At 39.3% G+C, this 18,103-nt stretch overlaps 1 protein-coding gene across 7 annotated transcripts in view; it reads right to left on the reverse strand.

The window, feature by feature from the left end:
• Positions 1-18,103, reverse strand: part of BIRC6 (baculoviral IAP repeat containing 6) — a 168,878-nt gene that overhangs the window by 57,405 nt on the left and 93,370 nt on the right. For all 7 annotated transcript variants that reach the window (XM_072140848.1, XM_072140851.1, XM_072140850.1 and 4 more), the window contains exons 50-60: positions 17,350-17,550; positions 16,984-17,263; positions 16,062-16,318; positions 15,869-15,977; positions 15,182-15,403; positions 13,757-14,537; positions 11,953-12,096; positions 9,855-9,984; positions 8,783-8,914; positions 7,223-7,390; positions 6,948-7,121 (exon numbers count right to left, since the gene is read on the reverse strand). In XM_072140848.1, the coding sequence (XP_071996949.1) occupies positions 6,948-7,121; positions 7,223-7,390; positions 8,783-8,914; positions 9,855-9,984; positions 11,953-12,096; positions 13,757-14,537; positions 15,182-15,403; positions 15,869-15,977; positions 16,062-16,318; positions 16,984-17,263; positions 17,350-17,550 (2,598 nt within the window). The remainder of the gene's footprint in view (positions 1-6,947; positions 7,122-7,222; positions 7,391-8,782; positions 8,915-9,854; positions 9,985-11,952; positions 12,097-13,756; positions 14,538-15,181; positions 15,404-15,868; positions 15,978-16,061; positions 16,319-16,983; positions 17,264-17,349; positions 17,551-18,103) is intronic.

Here is an 18,103-nt window from a genome sequence, read left to right on the forward strand (position 1 = left end):
ACAGCCGCGCATGAATGTTCCACTCCATTGATCTCTATGGAGCTGACAGAAAGCTCCATTAGTGTGAGGAGGGGCGAGGGGGTTGGTTGGACACCTCGTTCTCGCGATCTGTACTTTTTGTACAATCTGTGGGATCCTACCATAAACCTTCAGATACTACCGTACATATTTATTTTACAGACTTTATTGAATGAATTCCACCCCCCGAAAAAAAAAACCACCACATACACTTTTAAAGACAAAAAATTAAAACAGCCATAATGAATTTAGCCATGAGATTGCATCTTGACCATGGTTGAAGTGTACTGAGCTAGTAAAATAATAATGAGGTAACGTGCAGTATGTTCAACAGAATTGTGTACAAAATAAGATCCAGTAGTCTGGTAACTTTTGGTAAAGCAAGAGGGTATACATCCTTCAAAGACCCTTTTATGAACACAAACTAGTTCCTTAACAGTCTTCAAAAATTAATGTATGCACAAATCCAGTTTTACGCTTAAATAAAAGGGCAAACAAAACTATGACAAACAATAGCCTCTGGTTGTAAGTGTAATTTCCTGTTACTATTCTAACTGTACTTAAAGTGTTGCTTGTGAACAGACAGCCCTCCAAGCCAACTCTGTTCCCAATTAAGCGCAAAAAGATAAAACATTTTATAATTAAACTTTCCATTTTTAGAACAAGGACATAGATCAGTAAACATATTTCTTAATGACTTTTTACACAAGATTATTTAATAGAAGATCAGGCAAAGGCTTAAAGGGAACCTGTCACCAGGAGACCCATTTTGAGCACTCCCCCAGTCCCCACAGAGCATAGTACATACACTGCCAAAGTGTTTTTGTATTAAAAATTGGTTTTACAGAAAAAAAGATATGTTATATTGTACCTTTCATTAGCATCTGCTGCGTGACTAGGCAGTTACCAAATGGGAGGTGCTGGAAAGGAGCAGTTCCCCCCCACCCTTGGAAAACATGTGACCTTTCAAATATATGAATAACTCCCCACACTCAGGATTGGCTGTAGACGAGTAGGGGGCGTCGCTAAGCCCAGTGATGGGTGTTTTCATATATTTGAAAAGGTCACATGGAGTAGCTGTTCCCCAAGGGTGGGGGGGTGGGGGACTGCTTCTTTCCAGACCCTCCCATTTGGCAACTGCCTAGTCACACAGCAGGTGCTAAGGAAAGGTACAATATAACATATCTTTATTTCTGTAAAACCAATTTTTAATACAAAAACACTTTGGCAGCGTATGTACTATGCTCTGTGGGGACTGGGGGAGTGCTAAAAATGGGTCTCCTGGTGACAGGTTCCCTTTAAGAAGAGAACCTTCTACCTTTATGTCATGGTGTTATTTTCTTCATTCTGCTTTCTCAGTATTACCACTAGAGATATGTCACCAGAATAGAACACTGTGGAAGGATATGTAGAAGCAGCACTTGCATAACGGTCTCAGTGAATTACATAAATATGCTCAATCTTTTTTCGGCCAATGGTAAAGTAGGCAATACGATGGTTCAAATGGTTGGTCGTAATGCCCATTAAAGTGAATGTGGCCGTGTGCTACCCGTGCTGAAAGGGCTCGATACAGGTAGCAGAGGGTAGCACAGGTGGCTGCGGTATTAACACATTTCTCTGAAAGGAGCCTAAGAGTTATGATATAGTTGTACAAGATTGGAAATTGTATGCATCATGCTCTTCACATACAGCATCATACTTGTCTATGGGATGTATATGATAGAAGGATCTCATGAAAAGGAGACCCATTTTCAGCACTCCCCAAGTCCACACAGAGCATAGAACATACACTGCCAATGCGTTTTTGTATAAAAAAAAATTGGTTTTACAGAAAAAAAGATGTTATATAGTACCTTTCAATACCATTTGCTGTGTGACTTGGCCAAAAATATACTGCTAGTCCCTGCTATTCCATTGCAATTCATAAACTACTCAGACCGTACACAAATTCAATTCTCATTTTATATATAAATTCATTCCAAGACATTAGTATATCACCTATCTTCGGCTGAAAATTACGTAGTCCATATATGAGTCCACGATAAAATTCCATGGCTTCCACTGAGACACCGAATGCACGGTGTGTCCTGTGATGTTTCGGAGGAGGTTCCTCCTACCTCAGACATGCGTGGTGCCGGCTAGGGAAGACTTTAAATACCTTTGTAACTCATACTTGCATGTCCCAAGTTACGCCAATATTTTTTATGGCTTTTAAGAGGACAAATATGTGTATAGTTGTCAGTGGTCTGAATCTATTGCATTGTGGACGGTGTCTGCTTATTGTGGAAAGGCTCAGAACAGAATTTGGAGGAATTTATTTCATAATTTAAATAAGTGTACAAACCAATTAATTTTTCAGCAGAAAATAATACACAGTTTTTACATTACCTAGATGTTGAAATCAAAAGATTCCAAGATCTGTTTGTGACTAAATTATACACAAGATCGGGATAATTTGCTAAAATATGACAGTTATCATGCTCCTTAAACATTCAGAGGGATCCCCAAGGGTCAATTTGTATGTGTTCTGGGAATTTGTAGTAATGATGAGGAATATGACATTCAAATGAAAAAACTAGTTCAGAAATTTACAGAGCGTGGTTATCCCAGAGCTGAAGGTGGAAAAAGTAGGGCTGGAGGTTGCCACCTTGTCAAGAGGAGATTAAATCATCCAACCAAAAAATATCTAGGGAACATTCATCTCTTACTGTATATACTCATGTAGAAGCAGAGTATTTCAGCACAATTTTTGTGCTGAAAATGCCCCACTCGGCTTTTACTCGGGTATACATACACATTTAAAAAAAAAAAAAAAACCTCCGTACTCACCATTATGACAGCCCGGGCAGGCCCGCTTCCATCTTCAGGCCGGCGCCAGCCAGGTCAGCGCACTCTGTGATGCCGCCATATTCCCACAGTATATTTTTCCCTTTTCGGTGGAACGAGCTGATAATTTAATTTCAACCATTTTTGGGAATGTACGACCTTTCGAGCACTTTTTATTCAAATGTGTGTGTTGCGAAATTGCAAAAATGTGGCGATTCGAAAAATCTGGCACTATTTTCCAATACGGATTACAAAGTGTCCAGAGCAGCAGTTTAAGGCACACCCAATTATAGTTGCAAATAAAATTCACAGAATGTTTTTCGATAAAATACAATTTTATTAAAATATTAATGTACTAGAGGTCCAAAATCCCACCCCTACCAATCGCACATGCATATATCAAAATAATATATCCAACTAATACGCCTAATAGTACACCTAAGAAAATCACTAGCAACATACATGAGAGTATGGCTACATACCCTGGTTGGTAAAAGACTTGTAGTGGTCCCTGAAACACTTGTGTGATTGTGCAGTGTTCACACTGTTGAGGTATTTGTTACTTGAACCGTGTTTCTCAGAAAAGTCTTAATCATGAAATAAATACAAAATTTAAAAGTCAAAATCTTCTTTTCTTTTTTGCATTCTTATACGTACTGTCTCAATTTAGACGCAATAGTTGGATAAAGTGTAAAACACATTTGTTGTCATTTTAGTTGGATAAGACAGTGCACATTGGTCATCACTTTGGTGTCTTAGTTGAAGCATGACACACATATTAACAGTCTCTTATCTGGCTTGCAAATGATTAAGAAAGCAAGATTGTAATATTAAGTGGTGTTCGCTAAGTGTTTGAACAGTGTGAGTATTATATGATCCTACATTTCTCACAGTTTTCACTCTACTTGCAAGCGTGTGTCTTCTTCGGCGTCCGGTCAGATTTACTGCGCAGGTATGAAGCCGATGTGTGTTTAATAATCCGGAGCTCCGTACCAGCTGGTTCCTTTTAGCGATGGCGCTTCTCCAAGGGCGTGCTCTGCTCCCACCAAAGTTCACCTGGCCAGGTGTAGTAATTTCCTTTGTATAAATGGTACAAAGGAGATTCTTAACCTTGGTAGGGTTTAAAAATGCACTTGTTCTTTGGTGTCTGTGCATATACGTCTTCTGTGAAGTCGCAGTGGAGTTTCATTATCAAGATGCAATAGGATTCAGTCGCATTCAAGTTCACTCGCCAAGCTAGACGCGTTTCAGAGGTTATCCCAGGATTTTCTTAGGTGTACTATTAGGCGTATTAGTTTGATATATTATTTTGATATATGCATATGCGATTGGTAGGGGTGGGATGTTGGACCTCTAGTACATTAATATTTTAATAAAACTGGATTTTATCAAAAAACATTCTGTGTATTTTATTTGCAACTATAATTGGGTGCGTTTTAAACTGGTGCTCTAGACACTTTCTAATTTGTTATTGTTTGATGCGGATACTTCAACTATCCATGAGCACATGTTTTTGGACCCCTATTGGAAGGAATGATATCCGTTCTAATAGCCCCAACTTTTAAAGTGGATTTTCTTCAGACTTTTTTCAATCTACGGATCCTGGTGTGGAATTAAACCTTTGAAATGCTATGGTTGAGTTCTTTTTTCCCCAGACGTGGCAAAAATCAGAAAATGGATGATTTTGTCTGGTTTCTGACACTTGTTGAATGGCTGCAGGATACCACTGATGTGAATCCAGAAGACACCCTGCAATGTGTGTAGAGATGCCCTAAAGGCTTTTGCACACAAATATGTGCAGCCCATGTAAGTGATGCAGTGATAGGAGTTCTTGCATTATATACAAATATATAAATATTAACTATTACAGTTGCGGCGCAACTGTTTGGCCAGCAAATGGGATACCCTTGCATTATATTTTTATATAATCGCCCACTGCACATGTGCAGTCCGTGGGAATCGGGCCACAACTACATAAGCAGTTTAGTTTCCTCCTTGACCCAATATAAAAGCTTGGTAATTGGAGGACTTGGTCAATTAAGAGATGGAAGAAGAGCCGTAGAGGTCTGCCTACTTTATAGTCTAGAAGTAGAGCAATCATATGAAGAGTGTAGTGTATCCACATCATCCATGTCAAATTATAAATGTCTTAAAGATTGTCAAGGGTTCTACAGGTTCTCCTCGAACTACTAACCAGTGTATAGCAATCATCTCCGACATTAGAAATTACATATAACTTTACATAAAATGTTTAAATAGTGTCTGTGAAGCTACACAGGAAGAGGAAACAAGCAGGGAGTGAATGACTATCACTGCGTCTATTCTCCGCACAGAACGGCAATAAAATGCTATAAGGCCTATTACTTCCATATATAAAACAACATTGCTGAATGTTATGGGGAAATTAACATGTAAACATTTACAGGATGCATGATCCATAAATCAGCAGACATTTTACTTGTTAAATATTTAACAGCCTCAAAGCATTTCAGATCCTGAAAACTAAACACTAATGCTCTGATAATGCTCAGAAAAATCTCCACAATATGTATATTCTTAAAATCATTTATGAAAGCTACCCAAAATACCCCTTCCTTTAGAAGACACTTCTACAAACTCCAGCACATCGTATACTAACTGACCACCTCTTTCACATCACCATCTAGAACAGTGATTTTCAACCAGTGTGCCACGACACATGGTCAGGTGTGCCGCGAGGAAAGTTCCCCAAACTATGGTGCCCCCTGTGTTTTGTTTCCCAGAGAAATATAAAATGAGAAATACTATAGTCATGAGGCTGGAGTACTACAAGTACCAGTATATGCTGAGTATATGAGCTGGCACTTGTACTCTGGCCTCATGGCCATAGTACTTCTCATTGTACCCCTTTATTTTGCAGTCTATGAGGCACATAATAATCAGCACCATATACTAAAACCAGGGAGAAACTGAGAACTGTTGAGGAAGAGCTTCGTGTGTGTCTTTCCACCATTCCTGCCAGGATATCCCTGCCCAGGTTTCACACTGAGTGAGTAAAATAAATTTAGAATCTATATTATTAACTATATGTATAATATAACAGTTTTAGTGTCATTTTGTGCTATTTTGGTTGGTGGTGTGCCCCAGGATTTTCTAAGTATAAAAAGTGTGCCAAGGCTCAAAAAAGGTTGAAAATCACTGATCTAGAAGACCGTTTGCAATATTGACTGATCAGCTCATAGGAGGAAAATACTGTATATTATCCATATACACATATGGGCACAAAGAGTGGGTCATTATTAAATTAAGTCAATAGGAAGTACAATTTGTTAGGCAGAAAAGAAGCCCTCATACAGCTTTGAACATATGGGGGGGGGGGGGTTGTAGACGGAGTTGTGGATTTTTGAAGGTTGGGAGTCAAAATTGGAAAAAATGGAGCATCCCCACCCCCACCAGGCCTGCTATACACTTTTTGTAAAGCTCGGACAACATCTTTAAGGGATTTAGTGGGAGCTTGTCTCTTGCAGAAACCCAGTCATAATGCGACTCAATGTCTCATCTTTATTAGTTGGAAACCTTTGTTCAGATTGTGTACAGTGCCTAAGATACAGCCATCTAAAGTAAGGATTCCCTCCAGCTTCTAAAGGCAACTCATCTCGGGATAAAAGGTACACTTCTTAGCTCATTTGGCTATGGAGGCACATGAGTGGGTTAGTTGCTTACTGGTGTAAAGGCTGGTGACAGGTTCCCTTGTTTGTAAGGATGCCTGTATGTGGCCATAATTGTATGAGAGATAAAGCTAGCTTTGATTATGTATATGAGGTTGCAAGTGTCCAAACCTGAGAGACCAAGCCTGGGAAATGCTCCTGCTCTCCTACACGAATGTTCTCAAACTCCACCTCCATTTTTACTAATTGTAAAACCTGCTGAATGGTGGAGCTATAAATGTAGGCCGTGTTACACAGGGTTCACTGAGGAAAGCTGGATATTTTTTCGAGTTTGGGACCACCCTCAGTTCTCCATTTCAGGTTGCCAGTACTCTAAGAAAAAAGGGACTCCTACGGCCAAGCATAAAAAATAAAATACATTGCTCATTGTTGCCTTTGTATCAATAGAAAGCTTACCTTTTTCAGTATGAAGTCTCTTAAAGGAGTCCGTTTTTGACAAGCTTGGGTCAGAGATGACCTTGGAACCAAGTTTGACTGTTAGATCTACAGAACGAAAACCTTGAGGAAGCTTTCTGTCGTACAAGAGGGTGAGTAGCTGTGCGAGAGTCATTTCAGGAGGTAAGGGCTGACCTATACAAGAGGAAAAAAAACACCACACAAAATACATCAAAACTGCACTTCCTATCCAGCTTATCTACTCAAAATCACCTTAAGTGTACATGAAACGTCACCTGGCAGCAATTTATGGTATAGGTGGAACACAGGGATGCTAATGGTCTTGCTTGAAGAGTCTACTCCTGAGGAAGAGCCACCTACTTTATCAGTCATTACTCTTCCTCGTCTAGACGGTGGTCGAGGGGGTGTGGAGGAGACGGCCCGTTTTGATTGAGATTTTAAACCTTTTTTGCAAAAACAAAAAAATATTTAATTACACATTTCTTCATTTATACGACTCTTCTTAACTCAATATTTACAAAGAAAAAAGAAAGAAAGAAGGATATTGGAAATACAGAGAAATAGAAATAATGTTTCATGTTATAAATGGAAATAATATATCATCTATACACAAGTTAAAGTCATTACAGTTTTCAACATTTGCATGGCAGATCCTTCTTTACTGGGATGGTCCCCATTGAAGAATAGCCGTGGACAAATGCTAACAGATTTGTCAAAGGCTTTAATCATAATTGTACGAGCATCTTTAATGCCCTTACAACATCCATATCCCTACCCATTAGACAGCTGTAGAATGTAACATACAACATACAAACAGTCAAGACATTCACTGCCACCTAGACAAAGAGGCTCTACTTTTTAGCACAAGTGCAGAACAACATTGTCCCTCACAGACCAGAATTTGGGCATTGAAAATATGGCTACAGATTACAGGCAACGGGAACGCTCATAATGTCCATGTACTGTAAATTAAAGCGTATTAGTATTTGTTAATACGCTAATAGTATTAGTCAAAAATGTATCCTACAAAAAGGCCATGAACAAAACGTATTTAATTTTTCTGTAGGATTAACAATGTCCAACAAACAAAGCTGTGAAATACTGACCAAAATACTGCAGTATGGAAATTGTTTTACTGTCCAGTTTACCAAAACATACTCGTATGATATCTTGTCTTCCTAGTTTAATATATATAAAACAAGTTGTGTTTCAGTGCAATATTTATAATCTGACTTGCTGTGCAGACATTTCGGCCCACCCAGGACTTACTCAACAGGTAGTCCCAAGTAGAAGGGAGGACTTGCCAATCAAATGAACCCAAAATAGATAAAAAAACAAAAAAAAACCCTCTGTTTCTGATAGACAAGTCTCACTACTACAAAAATGCTGCTTTATTGGGACTGACTGCCAATATTCAACTACGGACATACAGCTTCCTTTCATTTTCCCTTGCAGGGGTTGCAGGAAAGGTAAGTAGGAAGTTGTATTGTACACAATCCAGAGACAGAGGCTGTGTGTGCCCCGCACTGCTACAACACAGGAAGGTGGGGCTGAGAGACATGGCTATGTGAAGAGAAATCAGTGGAACATGTATATAGACTTCTAGAAAGTACAGTGGTTACAGGTTCTCTTTAAAACGTGTAAGTTAATGGCACTGTAATTTAGGTTGTAACAAAGAACAGAAGAATGACAGAAACTACTATTTTGTACATGGAACACTATTTCACCTTCTGCATTTAGTTATGTTCTGGTATAACACAAGAACGTCTGAGAACATGGGGTGCAGCGTCATGTAGGGGGATGAGATGGCCTTTGACAATGATCCATACATTTACCTGAAGCAACAACAACGCTGTAATTATCCTGGAATCCATTCTCTGCTTTCACCTTCTCTTTCTCCTCATGGTTCTTCTTTTCTTTGTCATCTTTCTGCTCACTTATTAATTTAGCAGTAATGCTTGGTGTATCTTAAGTGGTAGGATAAAGGAAAAACAAACAAAAAGCAGAGGTCACATTGGAAATCTCAAGTGAAGTCTTTACTTTTTTCTGCATATTCAGCAGGTGAAATACGGACTGAAGCAACCAATTTTCTAAGTAAAGGCATTTCGAAAGCTGCCATTGACGTGAAAATCTCACCAGAAGTTGGTAACAACTCATCCAATTCACATTGGCAAAGAACTCACAGTGATGTCCATACATTACATGTCCAAAAAGAAATGGCAGATAAAGAGTATTGCACATAACTGACATTTATTTAATGCTTCATACAAAATCCTTTGTTGGGGATGACAGACCGCTGCAGAAGAACTAGCCCCATGCATTGCTCAGGTGGGATTCAGGTTTCTTGTGTGCCACCTTGGTTATGAGATACCATTCTATAAGCATTTAGTTAAACTAGCTGATATAAGGGGGAAGTGTAGCAAGTTGAACTAAAAGCTGTATTGCATATATTTTCTGATATGAATGACGGAAATGACAATGCCACTTTAGTTTATTATGTATTCTACTTCTATTTTGTACTGAAAAAAAAAAAAAAAATTTTAAATTTATCTAGAAAAAAAAAATCAAAAAGATAATATTCTTCACAAGTGGGAGGATTGCTTTCTAATTACTGATCGATTGATCGTGGTGAGATGCAGCCAAGTACTGTAACAACACAGTACTTGGGATTGGGATTCTAAGGATCTGTGAGGATGCCACAAGTTAAACCTTCACGAATCATAAAACGATAGCACTGTGCCATCCATTACTCACTAAATTGAGAAAAACTTAATGAGGAGTGTAAGGAGGCCCTTGTCTGCATCATCTTACTTCACAACATTAAAAATCATCAGAAAAATAGACAAAATGAAAAAAAAAAAAAGATATAATGATACAAATAATATAATCAATAAGCAACATTCCTACCAGAGACCCGGTCAAGAAGTTCTGCCAGTGTGGTAGAGATGGGCAAGTGAAGAGTTCGGAACTTGTGTCCTGCTCCATACATGGGATGTTGGATCATGTGACTTGTAGCATTGATTCTGCCTTTGTACAACTGTAAGGAATATATAAAGTTACGGAGGACAAAACCAACATTTATGTAACCAGGTTTTATAAAAACTGAAAATTTGCAATTGAACTCTTGCATGTTTTATAAAATTTGTTGCCTAGATACTTCTTGTTTCCTCCAGTAGAAGGGCCATTATTATGCTTTCCCTTCTATTACTGTATAAACCTACCTTTGAACAATAACCTGTACTGAGAAGCAAGAAAGTGTCCACAATGACGTTGATCCTTTAGTGTTTGCTGCCATCTTTTGGTCGCTATAGTGTGTGTAAACCGCTATCAAGTAAAAACAGTCTATAGATTGGATCCATGTCAGGTTTCAACCAATGTGCCATTAAATCCCATTAATCCATATTCAGATACAGATGGTGCATGTACTTCTGCAAACTGTAAACTAAGTCTTTCCTCCAGCTTCTTCTACATTCGGCCTTCCGCTGACAGACTGGAGGGAGGCACATTTCAAATGACTACATCTCCTGAACCCTGGCAGCTAGAAACACAATTCTGGTGTCATATTAAACAATTAAAATAAAAAGAATGTCCCCTTTAATATGATATAAAGATTGTGTATGGATCCTTCACAGAACCAGAGAGATAAGTTTTTAAAATTAGCCATCTCAAAAAAAAATTGAAGTACAATTTTAAGAATAGATCTCTCTGTTTCTATGAAGCATCCATGCACAATCCAGATAATGTATTAAAGTGAATATTCTCCTATTTAATATGAATCTGTTTGTAGGTTCGAGGGTTCACAAGATACAGCCGTTTGAAGTTGGTCACTGTCATGACCTTTATAAACGTATTTTCTGCATGGGGCATGTGCAAATAGGACATAAAGGCCCCTCGGGCTCATTTGCATTCAGTCTGTCATCCAGGTGGTAGATGCCCTTTAAGGGGTTAAACATTTAAGGTGGACACATCCCTGCTAAAATCTTACAGGACACCAACAAAAAAAAAGAAAAAAAAAAAAAAGGACAATTTACAACTATTTCCATTTGTCCTCAAAAAAAATCCATCTTGGCCAAAGCTCCTGAGCCTACAAGCCCCACTCCCATACATTACATGATAAAGAGCTTTCATCTCACTGAATCTAGCTTTCATAGGCAATTTGCTGGGCCAAACGTGCAAGTGTAATAAAATGGAGGCACATTCATTGGGATACCCCCTAACAAAAGGAGGTAACTCGTCTGATCTTTAAAAGGTATTGACTTGGCCCCAGGGGATGTAAATAAAAAAAACATGCTAAAATCTGCCTTCCTTTGGCACAGTGCCCCTCATCACCGGTCTCTGATGTGATGTGTTGTCTATCACTAGCTTGTTATAACCTCGCTTTGCAGGTACTCGGCTGTAGGGAGAGCTCACTGGGACCTTATTGCTGAGCTGATGGTGACTGGAGGCACTGCGCTGGGTCAGAGAGGCGAGTAGTGAGAAATATGCCATGCTATGCATCTAGCAACATAAGCTTCCATACTGGTACTATGGTATGGACCTGGAAGAACTAGAGGCCCAACTGCTCAGGAAGCACTTCTTAGAACATGGAACAGGACTTCATTAAGGGGGGGGGGGGGGGGGGGACGTAGCAATGGATCTGTAGGAGTCATCTGCAAAAAGGCTGCCTTAGAAGCTACCCAAGCCTTACAAGAGACCTCAAGAACAATGAACGCCAGATCCATGGCTACAAGAAAGCCAATCTTACAAGATCAGAAGAGCATCATACAGTATTCAAACGGAGAAGTTTGCATAATAGGCTTGACCATATTAAAGGTGATGAAATGAAAATGCAACAGTTCTGCATAGCTAATAATGACAACAATGACCTTTTACCAGGAAAATAAATGGAAAAAAAAAAATCTCACAAGAGGGGTTAAACAAAAAACTTGGAAAAAATAATTGCCAGCTAGTATATATTGATACGACATGCACCTGCAGTTATGTAAACCCTTCCAGGAATACTTACAGGGCAGGGAGACTGAAGGAACATGGTAACTTTTTCATCTTCCAACATCAGTTGCAGGAAGAGTCTTCGGATAAAGCCAGAGATATTACCAGAGGCAGGTAGATTCCCACGCTGGGGAGAAGATTGGAAAAGCTCACAGAGAACCTGAAAAAGGTAAGCAGAAAAGGTTTACAGGATATAAAGGCTCACTCTGCAACTACAGTCATCATAATGCTAAAGGGGAACAGCACATCCATCACACAAGGTCTGTGAGTGCTGGAGCTGCTACACCAACATCATGGGGACTTTTTCATCTCCTAAAATGGTTTGATAAATCATCAGTATGAAATAAATGCAAAAAAACACAAAAGAGGAGGGAGGAAAAAAAAACAGTATATAACTCCCCAAGTACCAAAGTATCATTCTCCATGTACCAAAGTACAGAAACCTTATTTATGTGGTTGTTAAACCTCAAAAATCAGATGAAAACTCAAACAAACATGCGTCTCACCATAAAGCCATTCAGTAGTCACAACATTGTTAAAAGAAACATACACGTGTTTAGTGGTCCACTATATAGGAAAGGGCAGTACACCTTTTGCTTGTCTTGTCATCAACTATTAGAATTCCTGTACAATTCAATAGTCTTAACAGGAATGTGCTTCTACGGGAGTCAAATGGTTCAGAGGGGTGTTGCTTTTGCAGTAATTCACTTTCAAACACTGTATACAAGTTTTATATATGTTTTATATTAAATCTCTTTTCAAGAAAATAAAATGTCATACACTAAACAAACAAGTTGTGACTCAAGCCCAGGTTACCACAGATAATTACTAAAAGTTTTATTAACACCAAAGCTTGGGAGTCCTTACATTAAATAGATATACTGTATAATGCAAGAACATCATTTCTGCCAAATGCAGCCCCAGCAATGTATTAACTGTTACAGTGCCGGGGCTGCAGTTTGGCTGGCAGACATAACGTCCTCGCATTATATATCTGTATACTGCCCAGCGGATCAGACCCCAACGGGAAAGTTCTCGTGGGTGAATGCAGATTGCCTAAGGTGTACACATTCAGTGGCAGGCACGTCTCATGACCACATTTTATTGTCATAAACTAGGCACCCAGTGAAGGGCAGTAGGGTACTAGAGTCAGTTGTAGCCAGTTTTCATGCCAGAAAACGGTCTATAACATTCACAATTCTGATGGAACCTGAAGGGGGCCTCTTATGAATTTTGCCCCTGGGCCCAGTGGACTAGTTACGCAACTGCCCCTCATCGTTTCTGACCATGTTATTGCTCTGTAATGTCCGTTTATATGCCCCATGATCTGTAAACTTATGTGTAATATGTTCATGCTATGTAAAGATTTATTATGCTGCACTTATTATGAGTCAGGAGTTAACTAGTTATTGCAGTAATCCTGACTTCTGATTAAGTTTTAGCGTGAGGAGCAAAAACTTTTCTGGTTTTATGAAGTCTTTTGTTCAGCCAAAGATGAACTAGATCCCATATTTCATTGTATAGTTTCTGGCTCTGAACTATGGTCAGCATTAGTGAAGAGTCTAATATTATTACTTAGAAGTTGGAGCTTTTATTTAAACTCTAAGATGTATTTCTTATTTATCCTAAACAAGAGGTTCTCTTAACTAAGGGTTAGCCCTCGACGCCCCAAATAGGTTTTAATTTCTTCATACATTTCAAGGAGGAATGACATGTTGCAATTCTAGAGGAACAATAAACATTTGTCAGGCGAGGCACACGGCCCCCTTCATGTAACAGTAGGACTATATTCTACCCATAAACTCCCGGGCGCACCTTACCTGTGCCATTAATCGCTGGTTATTTGGATGACAAGATATGCATTGCAAGAAAAAGGCCACGGTTGCATTTTCCACAGCAGTTCTTTGCTGAGTGGTGAGACCATTTCCAGCAGCGGAGTTCAGTAAAGTGCATCTGGAATTGGTCTGCTGTGAACCACTCACGTGACCCGTTGAGCTGGCACCAGAATGACAAAGTAAGAACAAAAGTGCTGTCCACAGAGGGTTTACTTCAGAACCTCCAAGCCAGTCCTTCATCACATGGCTATTGCCAACTTCTGTCAGAAACCTGAGAATAGGTGCCACCAAGTCTGCCGTGACTGGCATCCTACTAAAGTGCTGAGTTGAGTGCTGCCGTCTGAGTCTCTCCTGTGAAGCGTCCGCAGAGGTTGCGGCAAAGTCTGAATTAGATATGTGATTGAAGCAAAAATTAACTAGGCTCCTAACAAGAAGCGAGGGTAATCCAGAGTCCAGCAGCTGCTTGATGGCTTCTGGGGACTGTGAGGAAGCAGCAAGAGTAGCCAGGTGAGACTCTGTAAGTGCAAGAGGTGCTTGTGCATTTTTAGAGTCATCTGTCAGAGCAGCATTAAGGTCTTGCTTTTTGCTATCATCTGTAATAGACAGTCTGTGCTGGCTTTGTATAGGAGGAGGGGTAATTCCCATCCAGCCCATAAGCAAAGAAAAATAACTAGGATGGATGTGACACATGGAGCACAGCAGTCCATCTACAGCCTTCTTCAAGACCATGTTGCAAGGCAAAGACATGGACCATTTATACAAGGACCTGGAAAAGAAATTTAGTATTAGATATTTTAGAAAATTAGAACAGACCCTGCCCTCCAAATATGATGCCTTATGCAAGGACAGAACATTACATCTACAGGTCTATGCTGCCAATAGTCCAAAAGAGGTGATCACACACACCAAGTCGCTGCCTTGAAGAAAAGGAAACATCTCATGGAAACATCTTACTTGTAAAATTGCTTTTCTTTGTCTACTTAGCAATTTTATTGTGCCATTTTGGCATCTAATATCAGAGATCTGCGGTGTAACATGCTGACCTTACATAGGGAAGCATACTAGGCTAAAAGGTCAAGTATAATGTACAAATAAAAGTTAAAGATATAGATATAACAGCTTATCTTGGCTTTCCACTATGTACTGCACAGGATGGAGATTATTTTCAGACAAGTCTAGTAATGGTCATAACTGGAAGAATACAGAGCACAAATATTACAAGAGGGTTGAGCTCCAGAACTTACTGATAGAAGTCCAATATTGTAAAAGTTAGTAGGACCCCCTGACAAATATCAAGACTTTTTAGGATTATTTAGAAACATCATGCAAAGTTTGACAAAATGCACACAAAATAGAATACTGCTTACAGAGATCTGTAAAATCATTAAGATAAGAAAGTGAGTTACGTACTCAAATAGATCTCTGTTGAGCAAACCAGGCAAGTCATATTCCACCGGAAGCTCGTAACTGTGCCACAGGATGGCAGCTACGCAGTGCAAATGAGAAGGAGATGGCATCAAGAGACCAAACTCTCTGGGTGAATTGTTTGGTGGATTGAAAGTGCTACGTCCACTTCTTTTCAATGAAGCAACTCTTGCAGAATCACTCACCCACTTTAACAGAGCTTGTATTCTAAAGGGATTCAAGAGAATAAAAGACAACACATATCAGCACTCAGAAAACAACCCCCCAATTTCCCATTTCTAATAAGAGAATACACTAATCTTCTGTAAAATATTTTAAACTGATGGTGTGTCTCAATGTAAACTCAAGTAAAGATTTTACAAACTGACTTCCCCAACTTGTAAATCACATAGAAGTACAAAATGAAATAAAAAAAAAAAAATAACATTTAAAAAGTCTCTTGCTTGTCTTTTCCTGTGTGTATAGCAGGACCAGAATGCATAATCTTCATTGCTGATCAGCATTACTACAGTGTTGAGGAGGACCTGAAACTAGGGACAACCAAGTGTCTTTACAAACAACCGGAAATCATTTAGTATTATTGTCTTCATTTTATTTCACCTATAATACATCCTTGGTATGCATCCAAAAGTGTAGTACACATTATAAACTCTATCCAGCCCAATGCCATACCTATCCTTGGTTCCAGGGTCCTGGGTAGTCCCCAGCTGGTACAGAATATCTATTGTGGAATCTGATGACAAACCATTGAGCCTTCCAAATAGCAGAGGGCTATTTAGGTCTGTCAAATACAAGGAAAACAAAAAGGATAAATATTACTTGCTAGATTTTTATTTTACACATTGTAGATAGGGTAGGCACATACCTGCAGGGTCACTGCCAGATGCAGCACAGTTGCGAAGTAGGATGTCAATGAGGCGAAGTCCTATCCTGGTAGACTGAAGACCGATCTTAACCAACACTGCCTCAATGTTGGGCGAATGCATGCCGCAGTATGGAGACATCAGTAAGGCAGCACATGTCTGTAACAGATTGGCTGTAGGTGCTGCAGCGCTCGCCATCATTGCTTCCAATTCACTGATATGAGTTAGGCAATGGTGTAAGAGCCGTAACCAACCAATACTAAAATTGAAAGTTAATAAACAAATCACAAAATTGATCTAAAAAAGCTACATTGAGAAAAGGCAAAGAAAATATACAGTCAAAGCTTACACAACAGTTCTAGTGGGTACATGACAATACAGACTGCAATATCATATATTATTATAGCCAAGTCACTCTCCTCAAATCCAAAAAAATACCAAGTATTATTACTTAATGTAATTCATAACATGCAAGACATTAATCTTTTAATTTAGCATTAATTTTTTGCATTGGTGCAGGTAACACCATTTAACCCCTTCAGGGTTAGAGACCGTTTTGGGCCATAACATAAAGGGCACAAAATCACCTTTGGGAAAGTCAATAACAGCCCCTGGTGCTTTTATTGCAGGCATTGCCGATTGTAATATCATAAGTAAAATCATAATTGCAAGAGGCTGATTGTAATATCATAAGGCACTAATTATGTGGTCATAGGGGAAAGTACGTATCAAGCAGAGTTGCAGTATGGAACACTAACTGCAGTGTGTGCATATATAATTATACACCCTTATAATCCCTTATTGTCCACAGTTTTGGTATATATTTATACATACTTTCTATACCACAAAAGTTTGAGGTAAATCCCTCTGCAGAACCTTTAGGAGAGCATTGCACTTATCAATACGCTTTCACTGATGTGTTACCTTGTTTTGGACACCTGATCCTCAGAAGGAAGGAATGGGTTGTTAACAGTTGCTGATGACGTGTTTCCAAAAGCCGTCAGGCCAAGTAATTTAATTTGAGAAAGTCCAAGAGTGCTGGCATCACGAGGACGGTGGAGGCGAAGACACACAGCAGATGCCACCTCTGCTTTTACTAGTTGAATTTTGATGTAGGTGAGTCCACTAGTGATAACAGGAGTAGACAGTGGCAGCATATTGACTCCATCTGCACTTATTTCCACAGAGACCGAAGATGGACAAGCTAAGTAATAACAAAAGCCATGGTAAAAAGTGGACACATTTGTTTTCTCAAATGTACAATGATATCACCACTAAGTGGTTACTTACTGGCAAGGGATGCAAGGTGAGGCTGAATATGGATCTCTTTCAGGAGAACAGCAGCTGGCAGATGAATAGTGAGATCACACCAAGCTTCCTCCGGTAAAAAGATGTAAGACCAGGCAGCAGATCGCGCCCTCCTATGCGGTGGGGTGGCTTGTAAAAGGACTTCAGCTGGTTGAGCAGTTGGACTACTTGATGTTATTGTACCTACCAGGGAATAGTGATTGATCAATGTACTATAAGTATTCAAAAGAAGCAGTCAACAAGCATGCTGATAGACACAACCTTAACCACTAATAACGGAGCTGAAAAATTTTAGCCCTGAAGGCCGCTGAATGAAGCCCTGGAAAACAACTTTGGACAGTCTTGAGTACTACAGGACAAGTAAAGATTTACAGGTAAGGAACAAGTAACAGTCATTCCAAATACTCTAAGCATAAATTAATAGTTAACAACCTGTCCCTTTTGTTTTTTCATTTTTCACTCTCCACCTTCAAAAATCTATAACTTCAATATTTATACACACAAAGAGCTCTGTGATGGCTTGTTTTCTGCGTAAAAAATTGCACTTCACAGTGATGGTATTATTGTATATCCCATGCCGTTCCCCTGGGAAGCGGGGGGAAAAAAAATCCAAATGCAGCGAAATTGGCAAAAACCGTGTTTGCACAATTTTCTTGTGGGCTTGGATTTAACGGCTTTCACTGCGCTCCCCAAATTACATTGTTTTGTTCCAAAAAGAAAGATCAGAGGGAGGGGA

The sequence above is a fragment of the Engystomops pustulosus genome, chromosome 3, assembly GCF_040894005.1.
Source record: "Engystomops pustulosus chromosome 3, aEngPut4.maternal, whole genome shotgun sequence".
NCBI classification, from domain to species: Eukaryota; Metazoa; Chordata; class Amphibia; order Anura; family Leptodactylidae; genus Engystomops; species Engystomops pustulosus.